Source organism: Pyxicephalus adspersus, chromosome 2, assembly GCF_032062135.1.
Source record: "Pyxicephalus adspersus chromosome 2, UCB_Pads_2.0, whole genome shotgun sequence".
In the NCBI taxonomy this organism is placed as follows: Eukaryota; Metazoa; Chordata; class Amphibia; order Anura; family Pyxicephalidae; genus Pyxicephalus; species Pyxicephalus adspersus.
Genome location: NC_092859.1, coordinates 28325819 through 28343319, shown reverse-complemented (window position 1 = coordinate 28343319; position 17501 = coordinate 28325819). Strand labels below are relative to the sequence as shown.

General features: G+C 39.1%; 1 protein-coding gene across 1 annotated transcript in view; it reads left to right on the top strand.

Annotated features, from left to right (window-relative positions):
* Nucleotides 1-13968, top strand: part of LOC140323263 (solute carrier family 23 member 1-like) — a gene marked incomplete in the record, with an annotated part of 18437 nt that extends 4469 nt beyond the window's left edge. The window contains 10 exon segments of the mRNA XM_072400174.1: nt 1-38; nt 2446-2605; nt 4579-4760; nt 5834-5957; nt 7394-7550; nt 10070-10323; nt 11485-11649; nt 11985-12093; nt 12518-12613; nt 13634-13968. Of these exon segments, the coding sequence (XP_072256275.1) occupies nt 1-38; nt 2446-2605; nt 4579-4760; nt 5834-5957; nt 7394-7550; nt 10070-10323; nt 11485-11649; nt 11985-12093; nt 12518-12613; nt 13634-13860 (1512 nt within the window).
* Between the last annotated feature and the right edge of the window lie 3533 nt (nt 13969-17501).

Below are 17501 nucleotides of genomic sequence, written 5' to 3'. Positions count from 1 at the left end.
GGGCTTTGCACCCTCATGCAGGTTCTGTTTGGGGTCAGGTAATGTGATACCTGTTGGAAGTTCAGCAGCCATGAGAAAAAGAAAGTACACCCCATTTAATTTTAAGGTTTTGTGTATGAGAGCATAATATATAAAATCACTCTAGTCCTTAGCAGGCATTAAAAATGGATAAATACAACATCAGATGAACAACACACGATATATTACACTGTGCCCTTATTAATTTTACAAAGACCAAGTCAATATGAAGACGCAGTATGTAAAAAAATTAGCTAAAGTCATACCACTCCCATAGAAATGAACAGGGAAAGTACCAACCAGGTGCTGCTAATCAAATGCATTTGATCAAATGATTGTCAGTAAGTGTGACCACCTCTATATAAGCAGCTTTGGCAGATTGATAGTCTGGAGCATTCAGGTGTGTGTTAACACAATGCCAAGGAGGAAAGACATCAGCAATGACCTTAGGAGAAACAATTGTTACTGCCCAATAATCTGAAGAGAGTTGCAAGCCTATGTTCAAACGTTTTAAAGTCCATCAGTCTATTCAAGTGTAAAACATTCAAGAGAGTCACCAGTCTTCCTAGAAGTAGATGTCTCAGCATATTCACCCCTAGGTCAGCCCATGCAATGCTCCGAGAAATTACAAGAACTCCAAGAGCTGCATCTCCAATTCTACATGCCTCAGTTAGCATGTTAAAGTTCATACCTGTACAATTAGAAAAAGACTGAACATATATGACTTGTTCAGGGATACAATGAGAAAGCATATTCTCTGCAAAAGGAATATAGCAGCAAGGCTCAGGTTTGCAAAGTTGCATCCTAATAAATCACAAGACTTCTGAAACAATGTCCTTTGGCCAGATGAGACTAAATTGGAGATTTATGGCCCCAATGCACAGCAGGACAATTGGCCAAATAAAGGGTACCGGCACAAACATCACAGAATGGTAAGGAGGGGTGATGGTTTGAGTTTGTTTTTCATCCACAGGGCCTGGACATCTTGCAGTAATTGAGTTGGCCATAAACTTTTATGTATACCAAAGTCAAACCTGAGGTTGTCTATGCCACAGCTAAAGCTTATCTGAAATTGTGTCATGCAGCAGGAACTAAAACGTATTAGCTGAAAAAGAAAAGAATCAAGGTGTTGCAATAGTCTTGTAAAAGTCCAGACCCCCACCCAATCCTGGGACAGGACCTTAAGTGAACCATGATTCATTTACCCATGAAAGTCACAATCCTCAATGTACTGAAACAAAGTTGTAAGGCTACATACACACGTGCAATAATTGTCGTTGGAAAGGATCTTTCAGGATCGTTTCCAAAGACAAATAACTGCACGATGCATGAACAGCACCATTCTTTCTATGGAGAGGGGAGGAGGGAGAAAGATGGAGCAGCACCCGGCTGCGCTCTCTCCCCTTCACTTGCATTACCAGGGTTCTTTGTCCATCGTCTGTGGATCCACCAGGGTCGTTCGGGCAATGGACAACAAACACTGTACACATGCCAGATTCTTGTCAGCCCTGAGCCGATTATCGGACAAGAACCATGGCACGTGTGTACCAAGCCTAAAGAAGAATGGCCAAATTTCCTCCACAATATGAGCGACTGATAAAGTCATGCAGAAAACCTTCACTTCAAGTCATTGCTGCTAAAGATGTTTTTTACAATCGTGGGTGTACTTTTTTTTTTCACACGTTGCTTCTCTCGCTTTATTTTTGTTGGATAAAAAAATAACACAGATTCTGTTGTCTGCTGCTTTATACCTGAGGTTAGTTTTAAACCTCCAACCTCTAAGCACAGTAGATGTATTTACTTTGTGTTGTGTGGAATGTTACACTGTTTTTGTCAACCCATTAATAATTTTCAGGATTTGGATAGCTGATTTAGTGAAATGTCATGAGTGCACAAGAAGACAATGCTGGCTTTTGTTTCCTGTGTTTATCCTGTCTTTCCTCTTACACATGTGTATTATGCAAACACTTCATGACTTCCAGCCAGGCATCATGCAATCAGATAAATACATGGATGACATACAGTAAATATATGAGGGCTGTTATATCTGCTAAATGATTGGATTTTTGTCCATCCAGTCCTGAGATTTATACATCTACTTCACACAGCACAGTCGTGCCTGGCAGGACTGAAGAGCTGATTTTTCACTGATTGAGCAGTGAACAAAGAAGCAGCACACTGACTTCTTTCTGTAACTATTTCTCCTTCTATCAGTACGCAACTTGCACAGCAGCACATGGGCTCTAAGTGTTGCTTTCTCTTTAGCTAGTCTGAATAATATGTACATTTTATTGCAATAAATGCATTAAATGGGTCACAATGACAGCCAGGAAATGAGCATTATCAGGTGAAGATGGGTAATATTATCTTTATCTATATCTGGTAAGCTATGTGAAATAATTTCCACATCTGGTTTTTTGTTTGCAGGCTTCCCATCCTACAAGGAGGAACTTTTGCCTTCCTGACGCCATCCCTCGCCATGCTGTCCCTCCCAAGGTGGAGATGCCCAGAATGGACGCAGAATGCTAGACTGGTGAATGCCACCTCTCCTGAATTTATTGAAGTTTGGCAGTCAAGGATACGAGAGGTAAAATTATGAATAAACGGCTTTCCTTAAGCTCGATTCTGGTGACTTAAGCTTTTGTACATATCCTAGATTGTAAGCTCTTCGGGGCAGAGTCCTCTCCTCCTCCTGTGTGACTGTCTGTATCTGTCTGTCATTTGTTACCCCTATTTATATAATACAATATGTTGGTGCTATATAATTACTGTTTAATAATAATGTCAGATGATTCTTGTCTGGGTAGCAGCACAGCACCATTAGTAGGGAGCAGAGTCTGCAAACATCTGTATTTATATTTACATTCCATATAGTGAAACGTGTTATATGACATATTATCACTCACAAATCACACTGTTTACACTGATCACATATCCCGTATCTACGCAAATCTGTAGATTCCTTCTTAACTGTTTTCTTCTTTCCATGTTATCTTCCATCATTGGAATAATCATTACCCAGATCATATAGGATGAATCATTGACTAACACTAAAAACAAATGTTGTGAGGCTGCAGAGAATCCTCACACTGCCGTGAAGGCAGATCAGAGAAATAATTACACTTTGCTTTTGAGAATGTTATCAGGAAAATATTTCAGATAAAGTTGTTATTCTTCGCAGATATCTTTATAAACACACAGGTATTCTCTGGATAAGTAAACCAAATGGAAAATCAGTCGATAAGAAGCCTTTCTTGGCTCGCCTTGTTCATATTTCAGATTACTGATGCTGGAAATGATCTTTCCTGGTCATTTCCAAGTACAGATAAATGAAAGCGTTGTACACGCGGCACAGTCGGTTCAGTGGAGAGGGGAAGACGATGGAGCAGCACCGCACTGTAATCCCCCATAGAAGTGCACAGCAGTCATTCCTGATCAGTCATTCATCAATCCGCCACAATAGATTAACAAGCAACATGGGGGGGATCGCACACATGTCAGATTTTTGCTCAAGGCGAGTACGACTGTTTATCTTGAGTGACAATCATCTGACGTGTATAGTCTAATATAAATGTTTGCTGTTTTATTACTGATTCAATAAATCAATCACACACATTATAACCATTACAATCTAATCTCCTTTTATGATTGGATAATAACCCAACATTGGCAAACAAGTTGAGACAATCTGTGGTTTTTGTATGTAAAAGATGGCCTTGTATGTAAGAACCTATACACACAGATTCTGATGTGGCATTGTACAGGTGAACTGCGTTGAAAACCTTGTCAGGCCTTCTAACCAATGCTGGTCCAATATTTATCATCTAAGCTATTCCAAGCTCTAAATGGAACTTAAATTTGAGTGCTGATCTGATATTACTGTACTTGTCATGACCGCTATCATCATCCAGCATCCCGATTGGCTGAATTGTACTCCATTACCAACGGGTGTAGCATGGCCCATTAATAATATCAATACTGACTCTGGATTTCTAATTCTGCTTGGGTTTCTCCACTGATCCAGTTGAATTTAATCCAAGTCAGAATTTTCGGGTAAAGAACACCTCTATTTCTAACTCACAGAGAAATCACCTGATTGTATATAAAGAAGTATATAAAAAAGTTGTGTAATGCTTCCATTGCAGGGTTATAATCCTATATACAATAAGGAAATGCATAAAGTCTACAGACTGATAACCATGTAAACAATGAGTAAGCCTATGTACAAATCTAAGATCAATTTCCATGGAAATGATCTTTCGTAACTGTTTCAAATGACACTAGAATAAAGGAGCATCTTGTCCTCCCCCACTCCATTCCATATAAATGGAGTGGGGGAGGACAATGGGGTGGCACTGTGCTGTGCTCTCCTCCATTGAAATGCACAGCGGTCATTCCTTGATCCACGAGGGTAATTTATAGAAAGATGCTGGGAGACCTCTGTACACGTGGATTTATCTCAGATGACAATCATGTAGGATGTATAGTAGACTTTCCTGATTACAGCAATATCTGTAGATTGATTCCTTATCATCCATAACTTGCATTCCAATTTTACAGCTTCAGGGGGCCATCATGGTTGCATCGTGTTTCCAAATATTCGTTGGGTTTTCTGGTCTGATTGGCTTCCTCATGCGATTCATTGGACCTTTGACTATTGCACCTACCATCACGCTAATCGCACTTCCACTCTTTGAGTCTGCTGGCTTTGACGCCGGGGCCCACTGGGGTATATCGGCCATGTGAGTATGTGTATTTGGATTGGACTATATCAGGGGTCAGCAAACTTTTTTGGCTACTAAGCCATTTTAGGAGGTGAAGAAGGCACACTAGGCCAGACTCTCTCTCGAGTCCCGCGCTGATGGCTCAGCCCCCACCAGGAATGCCTCTGAAGGGAAATGTCTTTCCTCTGCAATGCATACGCAGGAGAGGGAACGCCCCTGACAGGAAAACTCTACAGAGGGGAGGGAGTGTCCCCTTACCCCAGCAGCAGAAGTGTTAATGCCGGCCGTGGTAAATAGGGAAGGGAGGCATAACATAGAGGCTCAAAAGTTGCGGGTTGCCGGCCGGGATTAGACCAGGGGGGCGTTAGGCCGGGACGAACTACTGGCTAGGCCGTATCTGGCCTAAAGGCGGGAGTTTGCTTACCCCTGGACTAGATGTACATGGGCATGTAAACATTTGTAATCCACTCTGACACTGGTCCTGCAATTTACACGGAGCACAGCTATGTCTTGGCTGTAAAAATGACAGCCGGGGTGACTGCCAGAAACCAGTCGGAGTATAAAAGATGCACCCACAGTATTTAGATGGTGATTTGATTTGTATGTCATATGCCTAAATTCCAGGACTGGATATGCAACCAAAGATTTATAGGGGGAACTCTAATGTAAGGCTTGTATATATAAAATTCAAAAATATTTAATCTTCTTCTTATATCTTTATTATCCTGTAGGCTGCATTTTTCAATTTGAGACTGATTTTTGTTTGGATGTGCCTTAAAATGCCTTTTTTTCTCCCAATGAATGCTGGGGTAATACACAGCCCTCATCACAGGCTTTCTCACACATCCTGCGCAGAAGGGAAGGGAACGGGTCTGACCAGGCCAGGGTAATTACTGATTACACTGGGTCTAATGCTGGTACCTATTGGACCACACAGTCATATGTACACTCCATGCAAAAACACAAGGTTGTTAGTATACCTTCGGACTTCATGAAGCTTTCATTTCTTTTAGGAAAAAGATTTATCACATTCAGCCTTGAAATGTTTATTTCTGAAGCTCTGTACCTCACTGTTTCCTTCTGTTTTTCAGGACTGCCTTCTTCATAGTATTGTTCTCACAGTACCTGAGGAATATCCCATTGCCTATTCCTTATTACTCTAAAAGTAACAGAAAGTGGCAGTACTCCAAGACCTACATCTTCCAGATCTTCCCGGTAATATCAACTCCACAACCGCTTTACACAGCATGCTAATGTCCTCTGGATGAATGAAGTTTAAAATTTAAAATTTCTCTAAAGAAAAAATATTTTCTGACTAGAAATAGAACTCCTTAAAAGTTCCCGCTCCAGTCTGTGTCTCCATTGAAAATATTCCACCTCCCTATTAGGCTATGTACACATGTGAAATATTTGTCGTTGGAACGATCCTTTTCAATGACAAACAACTGCTTGATGCATGAACGAGTGATGTACATACAGTATGCAGAGCGGAGGGGGAGAACGGCAGTGTGGCACCCCGCTTTGCTCTCTCCACTTCCATTACGATCGTTCGTCGTTCGTCGTCCATCGTCCGTGGATTCGCCATGGCGGTCGTTCAGATGATGGATGATGAGCACTGTACACACTCAAGATTCTCGTCCGATATCAGCCCTGAGCCGATTATCAGATGAGAACCATTGCACGTGTGTATGTAGCCTTAGTACAGGTAACCATTATTGCTGGAAGAGGATTAGAGTTGGCCATCTTCTTATTTCTGTCAGTACAGGTTTACTTTGCAAAGTATTTATTGTGTTGATGTTGAGAAGTCACAAGGCCAGCAACATTCTTTACTTCCTTTATCCAAGTGTTGCAATTTAGCAGATTTCAGTTGGGTAAATGTGACTTTGATCATTCACTGACATGTTTCTTCTACTGTACTGTCACATATAGAAACTAAAGTGGGGAAAGAATATAAAAAAATGAACAGCAGCCACTAATTGACAAGACGTGGGGATGTGCAGACCAACCATGCATTGTGAAAAAAATCCCATTAGTCACAGCCCAGATAAAAGCCTATCTGTAATGTTTAATAAGTTCTCTCTTTCATTTGTTGGGGACATAAAATGTCAAGGCAAGACTGGTTAAGCTGACTACACATGTGATTGATCAATCTCTTTTTTTTTTATCTACCAACAGCCATGCAGTGTAAGTGCTTGCCATAATGAATACAAATAGAATAGGAATACGCACTCACATTGTGAAAATGGTCCGCTTTAGATTTACTAAACACATTCTGCATTCTAATTGCCTACAAAGTGTTTAGAAGTGTCCTTCACATGATATTAGGGTTATTTTACAGTTGGATTGTAAAATATATGCCCCATTTATAGTAGATCAGCTTGTATTTGTATGGTAAATGTTACAGTATGGGGTTTATTTATAAAAATAAATCTGACACATTCCCTGGTGGAGAATCATTTATTGCCATTGAAACACCAGGGAATGTTTCAGTGAATAATAGATTTACAAAAAGCTTTATAAATAGACCCCTAGGTGATCATTTAAAAAAGTAATTATTAGGTAATTTTAATATGCATTTCCTTATTGTATATTAGGCAAAGATTAAGTAATTATTAATCCAGTGACTCTCATCTTTGGTTTCTTTTGCATAGGTCCTGTTTGGCATCTCCATCTCTTGGCTGATCTGTTATATCCTGACCATTACTAATGTCTTTCCATCCAACCCTCAAGCATATGGATATTTAGCTCGCACAGATGTTAAAGGGAATGTACTTTCTCGGGCCCCGTGGTTCCGCTTCCCTTATCCAGGTAACACCAATATCATTATTGCATAAACCTACTGACAACCTGCTTACTGGTATCTTCCCAGCCATAGGTCTTTATGTCTACTAAGGCTGAGTACAGACATTAGATTTGTATATGATCACCTGATTAAAAAGAAAAATCTAGTACCTGTACAGTTGTCTTCCACTGTTATTTAGTGATCTACTGCAATGGATCACCTTGCAAGAGGATCTTTCACACAGCCACGCTTACAGGGGAACAAGACAATGCAAACAAGCACAGGAACTCCCGTTTTCCTGTGCTTTGCTGCCACTCTATGAAACTTTAGTAGAGCCACAAGTAGGACACCTGGACAGGTAGGATGAATTGACAGTCCTGAAGAGGCAGGAATGACGTGGGGGCTGGGGGACCCAAAGTCCGTTCTGACCGGGGTCCCACTGATTGCCCCACCCACAACTGATTTATTACATTCAGATTTTAGATTTCCATAAGCTTGAAAGGGGACAGTTGGACGTATTAGCATGTACATTTTAGTCATTTTGCCTTTCTCTTTGTTCTTTAGCCCACTGTAAACTATGTACAACTTGGCAAAAAAAAAAAAATATGTTAGGTTGCTCTATTTTTTAAATCCCCTTTGTCATTTTCCCACCGTGCAATAACATTGCATACATTTTCCACCAATCTATTTATTAGAAAGTAAGACGTTTTCTAGCATGGTTCGCTGTATATCCATATATACACAAGTTTGTTTTGGAAAGAGGAAAGTAGAGATACCACAATTATGTGATATATTAACTGATATGTACTTTGATCCCCTACACAACACCGTATAGAAGAATAGAGATTTTTTTTAGATGCAAGTAGCATGTTAAAACATAACTTTTTATTGTTAATAATCTAAAAGCAATCTAAAATTTAAACAGTATGTCCTAAATATCCATGCAAATAAAACATAGATCCCTGAACCATCCCAATGAGATTGAAATACATGCTAATATAGTTCTGTACTCTTTGCACTTTTACATGCATTTTGATATCAAATACTTATTACTTATTTCTGGGCCAAATAACAGTCAAAATAACACAAAAGTACATTCCGTTCTTAGGAGTGCTCCCACATACGGCAGCATTTACAACATTTACTATCTTATAAAAAGAAAAATAATCTAAGCTTCAACTCTCTAATGTTTAAATGATGACAAGTAAAAGTTGCTGTGTTTGTTAAATTCTAAAAGAAGCACATTTATGTTAAATGTATCATATAAACACATAGAAGTACATTGCCCTATGTTATACAATATACATAGTAATATCAAATATATATATATATATATCAGTTCCTGAACTATCTTTCCTTGTTTCCCCTTTGGGCATCTCATGAATGTAACTGTTTTTGAACATATGCAATATACTGACACATATCTGCCTTTAACGTGCATTGGATACGATGTGTACACACAAATGATGCTACACCTTGTGTCATAGACTCTTTATATCCTGCCCACACCTGCACAGGTAGAAATTACTAATTACTGGACACCAAAGAAAAATTTTGGATAGAGCCCCTTGCATACCATCTTACTTAAAATGAGCTGTGGCATTGGGTTAGAGATCTGAAATAGGCAAATTTGCACTACAAATGTCCTAGGTCCCCTATTTGTTTCCAACATGTTTTTTATATTCCAGCCAGCAGTGATCTGGACCCACATCCCGTCCCAGAACTATAATGGGCGAGGCAGGGGGGTGTTAATATTTGGCAATTAATCCACAATACATCTCACCAGCCTGCAAAATACTGACATTAAAAGAAATGGGGACAGAATTTTTATTGCTGGTAACAATAACAATATTAATATCAGCTTTTCAAGGCCCCCTGCCTTGGCTCAAGGCCCCATAGCACAGCACTTGTCTTCCTTACCTTTATGTATTGCCCACTACTTCCATATCATCACTTCTGTTTAGCACATCTGTTTTCTAACACATTCAGTTTTGTTGCATTTTTTATGGGATTGTTTGACAAATCTGTATTGCATGGCCCACAATTACAATAACATTCATGAATAAGATCTTTGTAAACATATAGCGGCCATTCTCAACCAGGGTTACATGGAACCCTAGAAGTCCTCCAAAATGCTGCTAGGGGTTTCTTGAGCTATGACTGATTGAACTCACATCTGATCATTCATCCATCATACATACTTGGCAATGGATGGCATTCTGACCACTGCTGTAGGGGGTAGTCTTTTCACCGTCTGTCATTGTAGGGGGCATTTTCTCTACATGCCCCCAATGCATTTGTTTTAGCAGGTGTTTGCATGGTTGATAAGGTTGTGAAACATTAGCCTCAACAGAATTATGGTTTTAGATATATTTTAAGATACTGAAGTCCCATGACTAATGGCTATAATTATGTTTCTGTATCCAAACCTCAATAATACATTTCACCTAAGACTAATTTAGTACAAGCCTCAATGGACTTTCAAGATTCCGGGTACCATTTTTCTACCCAACAATTTTGTCTAAGGCCATTTTGTGTATTGCAGGCCAGTGGGGAATACCGACTGTCAGTGTGGAAGGAGTGTTCGGTATCTTGGCTGGAGTTGTCTCATCCATGGTGGAGTCGGTGGGAGACTACCATGCTTGTGCTCGTCTTTCGGGGGCACCTCCTCCTCCCAAGCATGCCATAAACAGAGGAATTGGTATAGAAGGCATTGGTTGTCTACTGGCTGGGGCGTGGGGCACCGGCAATGGCACCACATCGTACAGTGAGAACGTTGGAGCTCTGGGAATCACAAGGGTATGTGTACAAGGTGTCATTGTTTACATACCAGTCATGTCAGCCAATAAATAAACACAGTTTGGAGATGTAATAAAAAAACAAAGATTATTTTTATGAGACTCCAGATTTGCTCCAGACAAAATTTGTAATTTTTTTTTTTTTCCGGCAAAGTTGGCAAAGGTTGGAGCCTTCGGGAATTACCATAACCCTGTGTCTCCATCTGGGCCAAACTTTGTAAAAAAAATGTTGGTGTGAAGTGTATATTAAGCTAAAACATTTGTTTTTGGTGCTGGCTGAATGACTTTCTGACCAGCCAACAAAGTTTTAGCACACAGGCAGTGAGGAAAACTTTTCAATTTTAATACAGACACAAATAAAATACTTTTTCTAATAGATTAGGTAAAGGCTAGAGTCAATGGCAGATTCTTAAGTATTCCTTTGTACTTGTTACGGGCAGGTGGCAATCAAGGCAAAGGTGAGGTCTAGCCAAGGTTAAAAATCCAGAAGAGCAGAATTGATAGAACGCTGGGGAGAATAGCAAGTAACTTGTTGAAAATCAAGCAACCAGAACCTGAAACTAGAGAAGCTTACAGAAGACTAGCAGCCAATAGTAGGACAGGACTATGACCAGGAACTAATCCGTTCATTGGCTGCAGGACAAACTTTCTAATTTCCAGTGTGCCGGGGATGCAGAGATGGACTAAATGCATATGACTAAAGAGACGCTGGGGATGCTGTAACCTGCTAAACAGAAGATCTATGAGCATAATGGTCACAACCTTTTAGATTTTCTTTTAATTCCCATCTGGTGAATCTGTTGTCAGCAGGACTGAAAGTGAAGGAAGAAAGAAATTGTTCTGACAAAACCTCTGACTGTATTCAATATGCAACAACCTGTAATGCTTTTCTACTTCTACTGAAAACTAAAAAAAATATTTTGGCTTACCCTACACTTTATTTTTGTAGATAAATGGAGAAAAATCCAATTAGGAAATCTTTGGTGTCACCTGCACCCAGATTTCCATTAATATGGTCAAGTTTCCAAGCTCACATGACCAACTCAAGTTGGTCAAGTGAGCTTGGAAGGTCAGACTTAGTAATGGCTCACCTTGTGACCTTCACGCCTTCTATGTGCTACTTCTCTGGGACTCTCACTAGAATGTCAATCTCTGCTTTCAGGTTGGAAGTCGGATGGTCATTATTTTCGGAGGGATAGTGATGGTCCTGTTGGGCATGTTCGGTAAAATCGGTGCTGTGTTTGCCACCATCCCAACCCCAGTAATTGGTGGGATGTTCCTAGTGATGTTCGGAGTAATCGCAGCAGTTGGGATGTCAAATTTGCAGGTAAATACTGTGTATATTAAAGCTGGTATACCAGCACTTCTGCCCATTCTGTGCTGTGATTACAGTCGTATCACAAAAAAACAGTGCTGTCTGGCATGAGACCTGATTTTACTATAGTTCAGTTCAGTTGCACTTACAGGTCTTTTACCTACCTCAACCTATAACTGGACAGTGAATAGAGCAATAGCAGGCTGGTGAGGTCATCTCTCTTTGCGCCACCTATAGGACACATCTTGCACTGCAGCCCATTGATTGGCCTTTTGTGCTGCTTTATCATTTGCTTCAAACACAATACTTTACATGTGTTCTGTTTTCACTTTTCTTGTTTTTTACAGTTTGCGGACATGAACTCCTCCAGAAATATATTTATAGCTGGATTTTCCATATTTTGTGGCCTGACCATTCCAAACTGGGTGAACAAAAACACAACACTTTTAGAAACTGGTAAGGAAGAGAGACTGCTTGTGTCCATTTCTCTTATTTCATAGAATGACTGAGAATCCTGTTATGACCACGGGGGGGGGGGTGTATGTAGAAAAGTGAACTGCAACAGTCAAAATATGAAACAGCAAGTCAAAAATCTCATCATAAATAGATAAAAATAACATAATAGACTTGCCTTGGTTGCCTGGCTGTCATCCAATCTTCAGTATGCACACACAGGGGAATCACAGTTCTTGATTTGAACATTAGGTTCAACTTTTATCTCAGAAAGTATTCAAGCCAATGAAACAGCATGATAGACCATATTTTCAGGAAAGGGTCAGCAGTGGTAATCTTTTTTTAGGCTGTCCTTCAATACTGCTTTCCTGTAACTCACAGCCCTGATATGCATCACAAATGCAAAACTACTTCTTTCTTTTTTCAGGGATCAGTGGACTAGACCAAGTGATCCTGGTGCTTCTAACTACAGGAATGTTTGTCGGAGGTACCCTGGGCTTCATTCTGGACAACACCATACCAGGTAACAAAGGTTTAGTACTATGGAAGACCTGTTTTTGCATGAAATAGTCAGTCCACCTAAAACTAATTAAAATAAAAAAAGATGGTATGGTGAGCTAAATCAACCACTGGTTAATATTCGAGACTCCAGGTTTGGTATCACCTGGCTGGCATTCACAACTCTGCCTGACACCTCCTTGTATAAATGGCTGGTGAAGTCCAGAACTGTTGGGTGTTGGTTTCCTCTTCTAGACCCATAGTAAACTAAAAAATCACCTTTGGTTGGACCTGTGGCAGATGTAGATAACAGTGGGGCCCTATGCAGAATTGACTTGGGTCCTTGTAGAGCTCCCTGTTGGTTGAGGAGATTCTGGGGCCCTCATGCCATCAACTCACTTTACCTTCCTTTTTTACATGTTAATTTTTGGATATTCTAGATATTGTGGATAAATTAGATATTTTAGTTTTTTAAAAAGGGGGTGTTCAATGTTTAATTCTTCACACTCCAGCCAGCCCTTGTATCATTGAGCAATGCTTTATAAATCATAGATGACAATGTGAACACTAATAATATGTTGATTGTATTTATTATTGTTCACAGTAATCTATGAGCAATGTGCTATGATTTAATGGCTGATTGGGGCCTGTGATATTCACGAAATGTGTAACTGTGTAGTCATTCCTCTTCTAATTAGGATTATGAATCTAATTTTGTCTTTTGTGAATGAACCTTTTTAGAAACTGAATGTTGTAATCATTTTTGATATTTGCATTGCTTTTTTGTTATAGTGATAATATATAATGGTAAATGTTTCATAAATTTATATTATGTTTTACAAGTGTTCTGTAAACACTTGTTTCATTTTAATTTTTTTATTTTTCTTCTTTCATACTGTATGATCTAAGAAGTGGGACATAATTTGGAGTAATTTGTATTTGATAAATACCTATCCCCTATTTTTGTAAAAAATTCTTTGAAATCTGATTGTCCTTTTTAACTGGTATAACTCACAAAATCTTTTATTTTCCCCTGACTGTACAGGTACCAAGGAAGAGCGAGGAATCATCGCTTGGAAAGAGGTCAATGAAGAGACAGACACATACTGTTGTGATGTTAGTGAGGTCTACGACCTTCCCTTTGGCATTGGCACAAAATTCTGCACATGCTCCTGGCTCCGATATATCCCATTCTGTCCTAAGCCCAGAGAATCACCTTTTGTTACTCATGAGAACAGTGACTTAAACAGTTACACAGAGACAAAGCACTGACAGTGTACAGTGTGTTCTACAGGTCAAAGACAGTGCCTGGTGGCTGTACGTTCCAGCCACAGTCTGCAAAATGTCATAAAAATAAAGTTCCAGACTGTTTAAAGAAAATGTTTAACTTATACTGTATATGCAATCATTGTAATAACACTGTTATTTGTTTATTGTATATATAATATTCCTCCATTCCAAATGACACTCTACACCAGCTGAAACTTCAAATCAAATGAACTATTTGCTTGTTCTAGCTGGTAAAAAAAAGAGAGACTAATTCTGAGTGCCAATTTTTTAATAAATGAACACCATTTTTAGTGTGAGGGAACCCTTGAAATAACTTTCAGGATTCAGGGAACCCCTTCTATATTACCTATATCCACAGCTCACAGTACATTAGTGTGGTGATCAGTGGGAAGAATGTCTCTTACATTGCTGGTCGGTGGGAAATATGTAAAGCCTACAGATAGCTTAAAAGATCATTTGTGTCACGTAAACAGAACTGAGAGACATAAATTGCTCATTGCTCAAGAAACCCCCAGCAACCTCTATGGTAGAGATTCTCAACAAGGGTTCTGTGGAATTCTAGGGTTCCTCCAGAGGTTGCTAGGGATTCGGTAAGCAAATTGTCCCTCCCAGGTCATTTACCATTGACACCAGTGATCTATTTTGGTATCTGACATTCTTCCTACCGGCCAACTATGAAAAAGGCATTCTTCCCATTGATCATAAAGCTGATGTACCATGAGCTCAGCATATCTTCCAAGGTTCCCCCATGGTAAAAAGGTTGAAAAATGCTGCTCTAGGGGAAACTTCGAGTTCGGTAGATTCCTGATTGAAAAACACTGTTATTCTGTTACCAAAACTTTTCTTTTTATTTTGGATAATGAGGCTTGTAATTTTAAGGAAAAGCTTTGGTAACTTTTTATATCTAAGGTCTCCTCACTTTGCCTATTTTCATTTCAGTATTTTTTTGAACTTGATCTTAATTATTACTTTTGGTTCCACTGTAAGTTAATAAACCCATCAAGGCAAAAATATGGAGGTTGCTTTTACCTGCTCACTTTAGCAAGTTCATGTTCTAAAAATTCATAGAAAAAAATCATCTTCATCCTTGCTTTACCCACTGATCTGGGACCAGCAGGTATGTATCCGGTGATGGACACTGGAAATACACATGACTTTTCAGGGGCAGTAGCTTACTAACAATAAAATAGGGATAATGATGCATCATAGAAGTCAGTAATGGCAGAACCATACTCCTCTCTAATAGATCCTCTTAATTACTAAACCCAAAACTACTTCCCTACTGGCTAACTAGTTCATAAAGCTTGAAAGCTCAATTTCCAACAGTTTCGAACTTCAAAGAAGAAATTAAAACAATCCAGCAAACACAAGACATGCATTGTGGAAGTCCTTGCAGAACCCAGGACTGGGATCACAGAGACAAGCACGATCCATCAAAACTTCATGAAAATGTTTTTGCCCTGTCTTAAGAACTGGACTTGTTAAATCCCTGGATTCTAGCTGTATTGTCTCCAGAAATGGTGCTCATCACTTGTCAAGCTTTTAACTAAAAAAAAAAGTAAACGGGATTTATTTTTATTTTGATATTACTTTTTTATTATCTTTATTGATATCGCTGTTTTGGAGACAACCGTTGTATAAAGTCAAACTCCAGACTGTATTTGGTACGTTTACCGCTTTCTCATGTATGGGAATCGATCCCTCTGTGGCAGCTAGATTCCTCTTTAAAAACCAGCAATGTGGTGAGAGTCTTACAAGATGACAGCGATTGGAAACTGCATGGGATCGCCTTATCTAGGTCTGTACCTACCCAAAATATTGTTATATATTCAATGAAAAAACACTGTGTGCCTTTTTTAAAAAAAAATGTTAGTATAAGTATGCAAATTCTTAATTTTATTGGCTCGACTTAAAGTATAGCTAAACCCTAAAAAAAAGAAAAAAAAAAAAAAAAAACTTCAACGTTTTGTCTGCAGGGTATACTACACAAAAAGGTCCTCATGCCACTCATGTAGTGGGCAGTCGTAGAGAAATTAGTATTGCTTATGGGAGTTTTGGGAATAAATGATCACCCACCTGGGCAATGTGAAACCTGTGAGCCACAAGACTAATTAATCTTATATTTCACCAAATAAAAAGTTTAGCCATAATTGAGTTTTCGTGGGGGATATATTAAAACAACCATGAAAGTTGCCATGAAATTAGTTTTGCATGACACCTCAAGGCACTAATACAACATACAAAAAAGTTGTGTATTGGGAAAAAAAAGGGTCTAAATAATACACATTAACATACCACTTAAATCTGTATGGACACAAAGGGCCGGATTTATTAAAGCTCTCTAAGACTGAAGAAGATAGACCATCATGGCTGAACCTTGTGATCCAGCACACCTGAAATGGATCTCTTTAAAAGCATTTGCAATTACGTGACAAATCATTATAATTCTAGACCAGATCCATTCCAGGTTTGCTAGATTACCAGGGTTCACCCATAATAATCTATTTTCTTCTGTCTTGCGGAGCTTCAATAAATCAGACCCATTGTTTTTTTTTTAATAATGCCCTAAATGTGAAGATTTTTGAATACATGAAGTTCTTAATTATTCTTGACTTGTCTGTACAGCATTAGTTAGGCAAACATTCTGAAACCTTTGAACATACTTTACCATCCTTTCTCGAAAACCTTCAAATGTCCCCAAATCTAGCAATGCCTAATTGCAGTAGCTTAACATCAGACATTGCTGAAGCTTGCTAAATGACTGCCAATTGCTACAGCCACGGTACCCATTAAAGAAAACCTGTACAAACAACTGAATAGATTCCCCGTGCAAGCATACTTATACTAGGTCAGTGACTTTAGCTCAAAAGAAGAATTTGGCAACATATATGCTTAATGTGTGTCCTTCTAGGTACATGTTCCACCACATTGGCAAGGCGGAGAGGCACATAGCAGGCAAAAAGGTGAAGATTGCTTAGAGCGGACTTATTTATCTTTTGTCATGATATTTTGGCATCCTAAAAAAATGTACTAGTATAACACTTCCTGGTATTTATTACTACATAGACAGATCACAGTATACTCACTGATATTGCCTTCATCTGTTTTCCTCTCAAAAAAGGACGGCACCATTTACCTCCTAGACCAGAGGTGGGCAAACTTGGTGGCTCAGGGGCCAGAATGAGTTTTAAAATTTGACAGATGAGCCAGGCCAGTATCAGATGAATGGAGAGTGTTTGTATGAACTTATATAAACTATGTGTAAAAGCTGTTAACTAAAAGTAAAAAAAAAACATACATTCAAATTACATTCCATTTCAATCGGAACAATGTTGTTGGTCACCCTTTTTAGCCAGTGGACACTTTTGTACCAATATTTGATGGGCCGGATTAAAAAGCCCAGAGGGCCGTAGTTTGCTCATGCCTGTCCTGGACTGTGATGCCAACTCAGACATGGCCTTGTTAAAACAGTTCCATTAGACTGTTCTTATAGGTAACCACTTTACCTTTCTCCTTGTGGGATACTACAATTTTAGGCTGGAACTGGGGGGAAGGAAACTGAGAAAATGTTTCTTTTTGTCTGCAGCAGACTGATGGCATCATTACTAGGGATTATCTGAAAT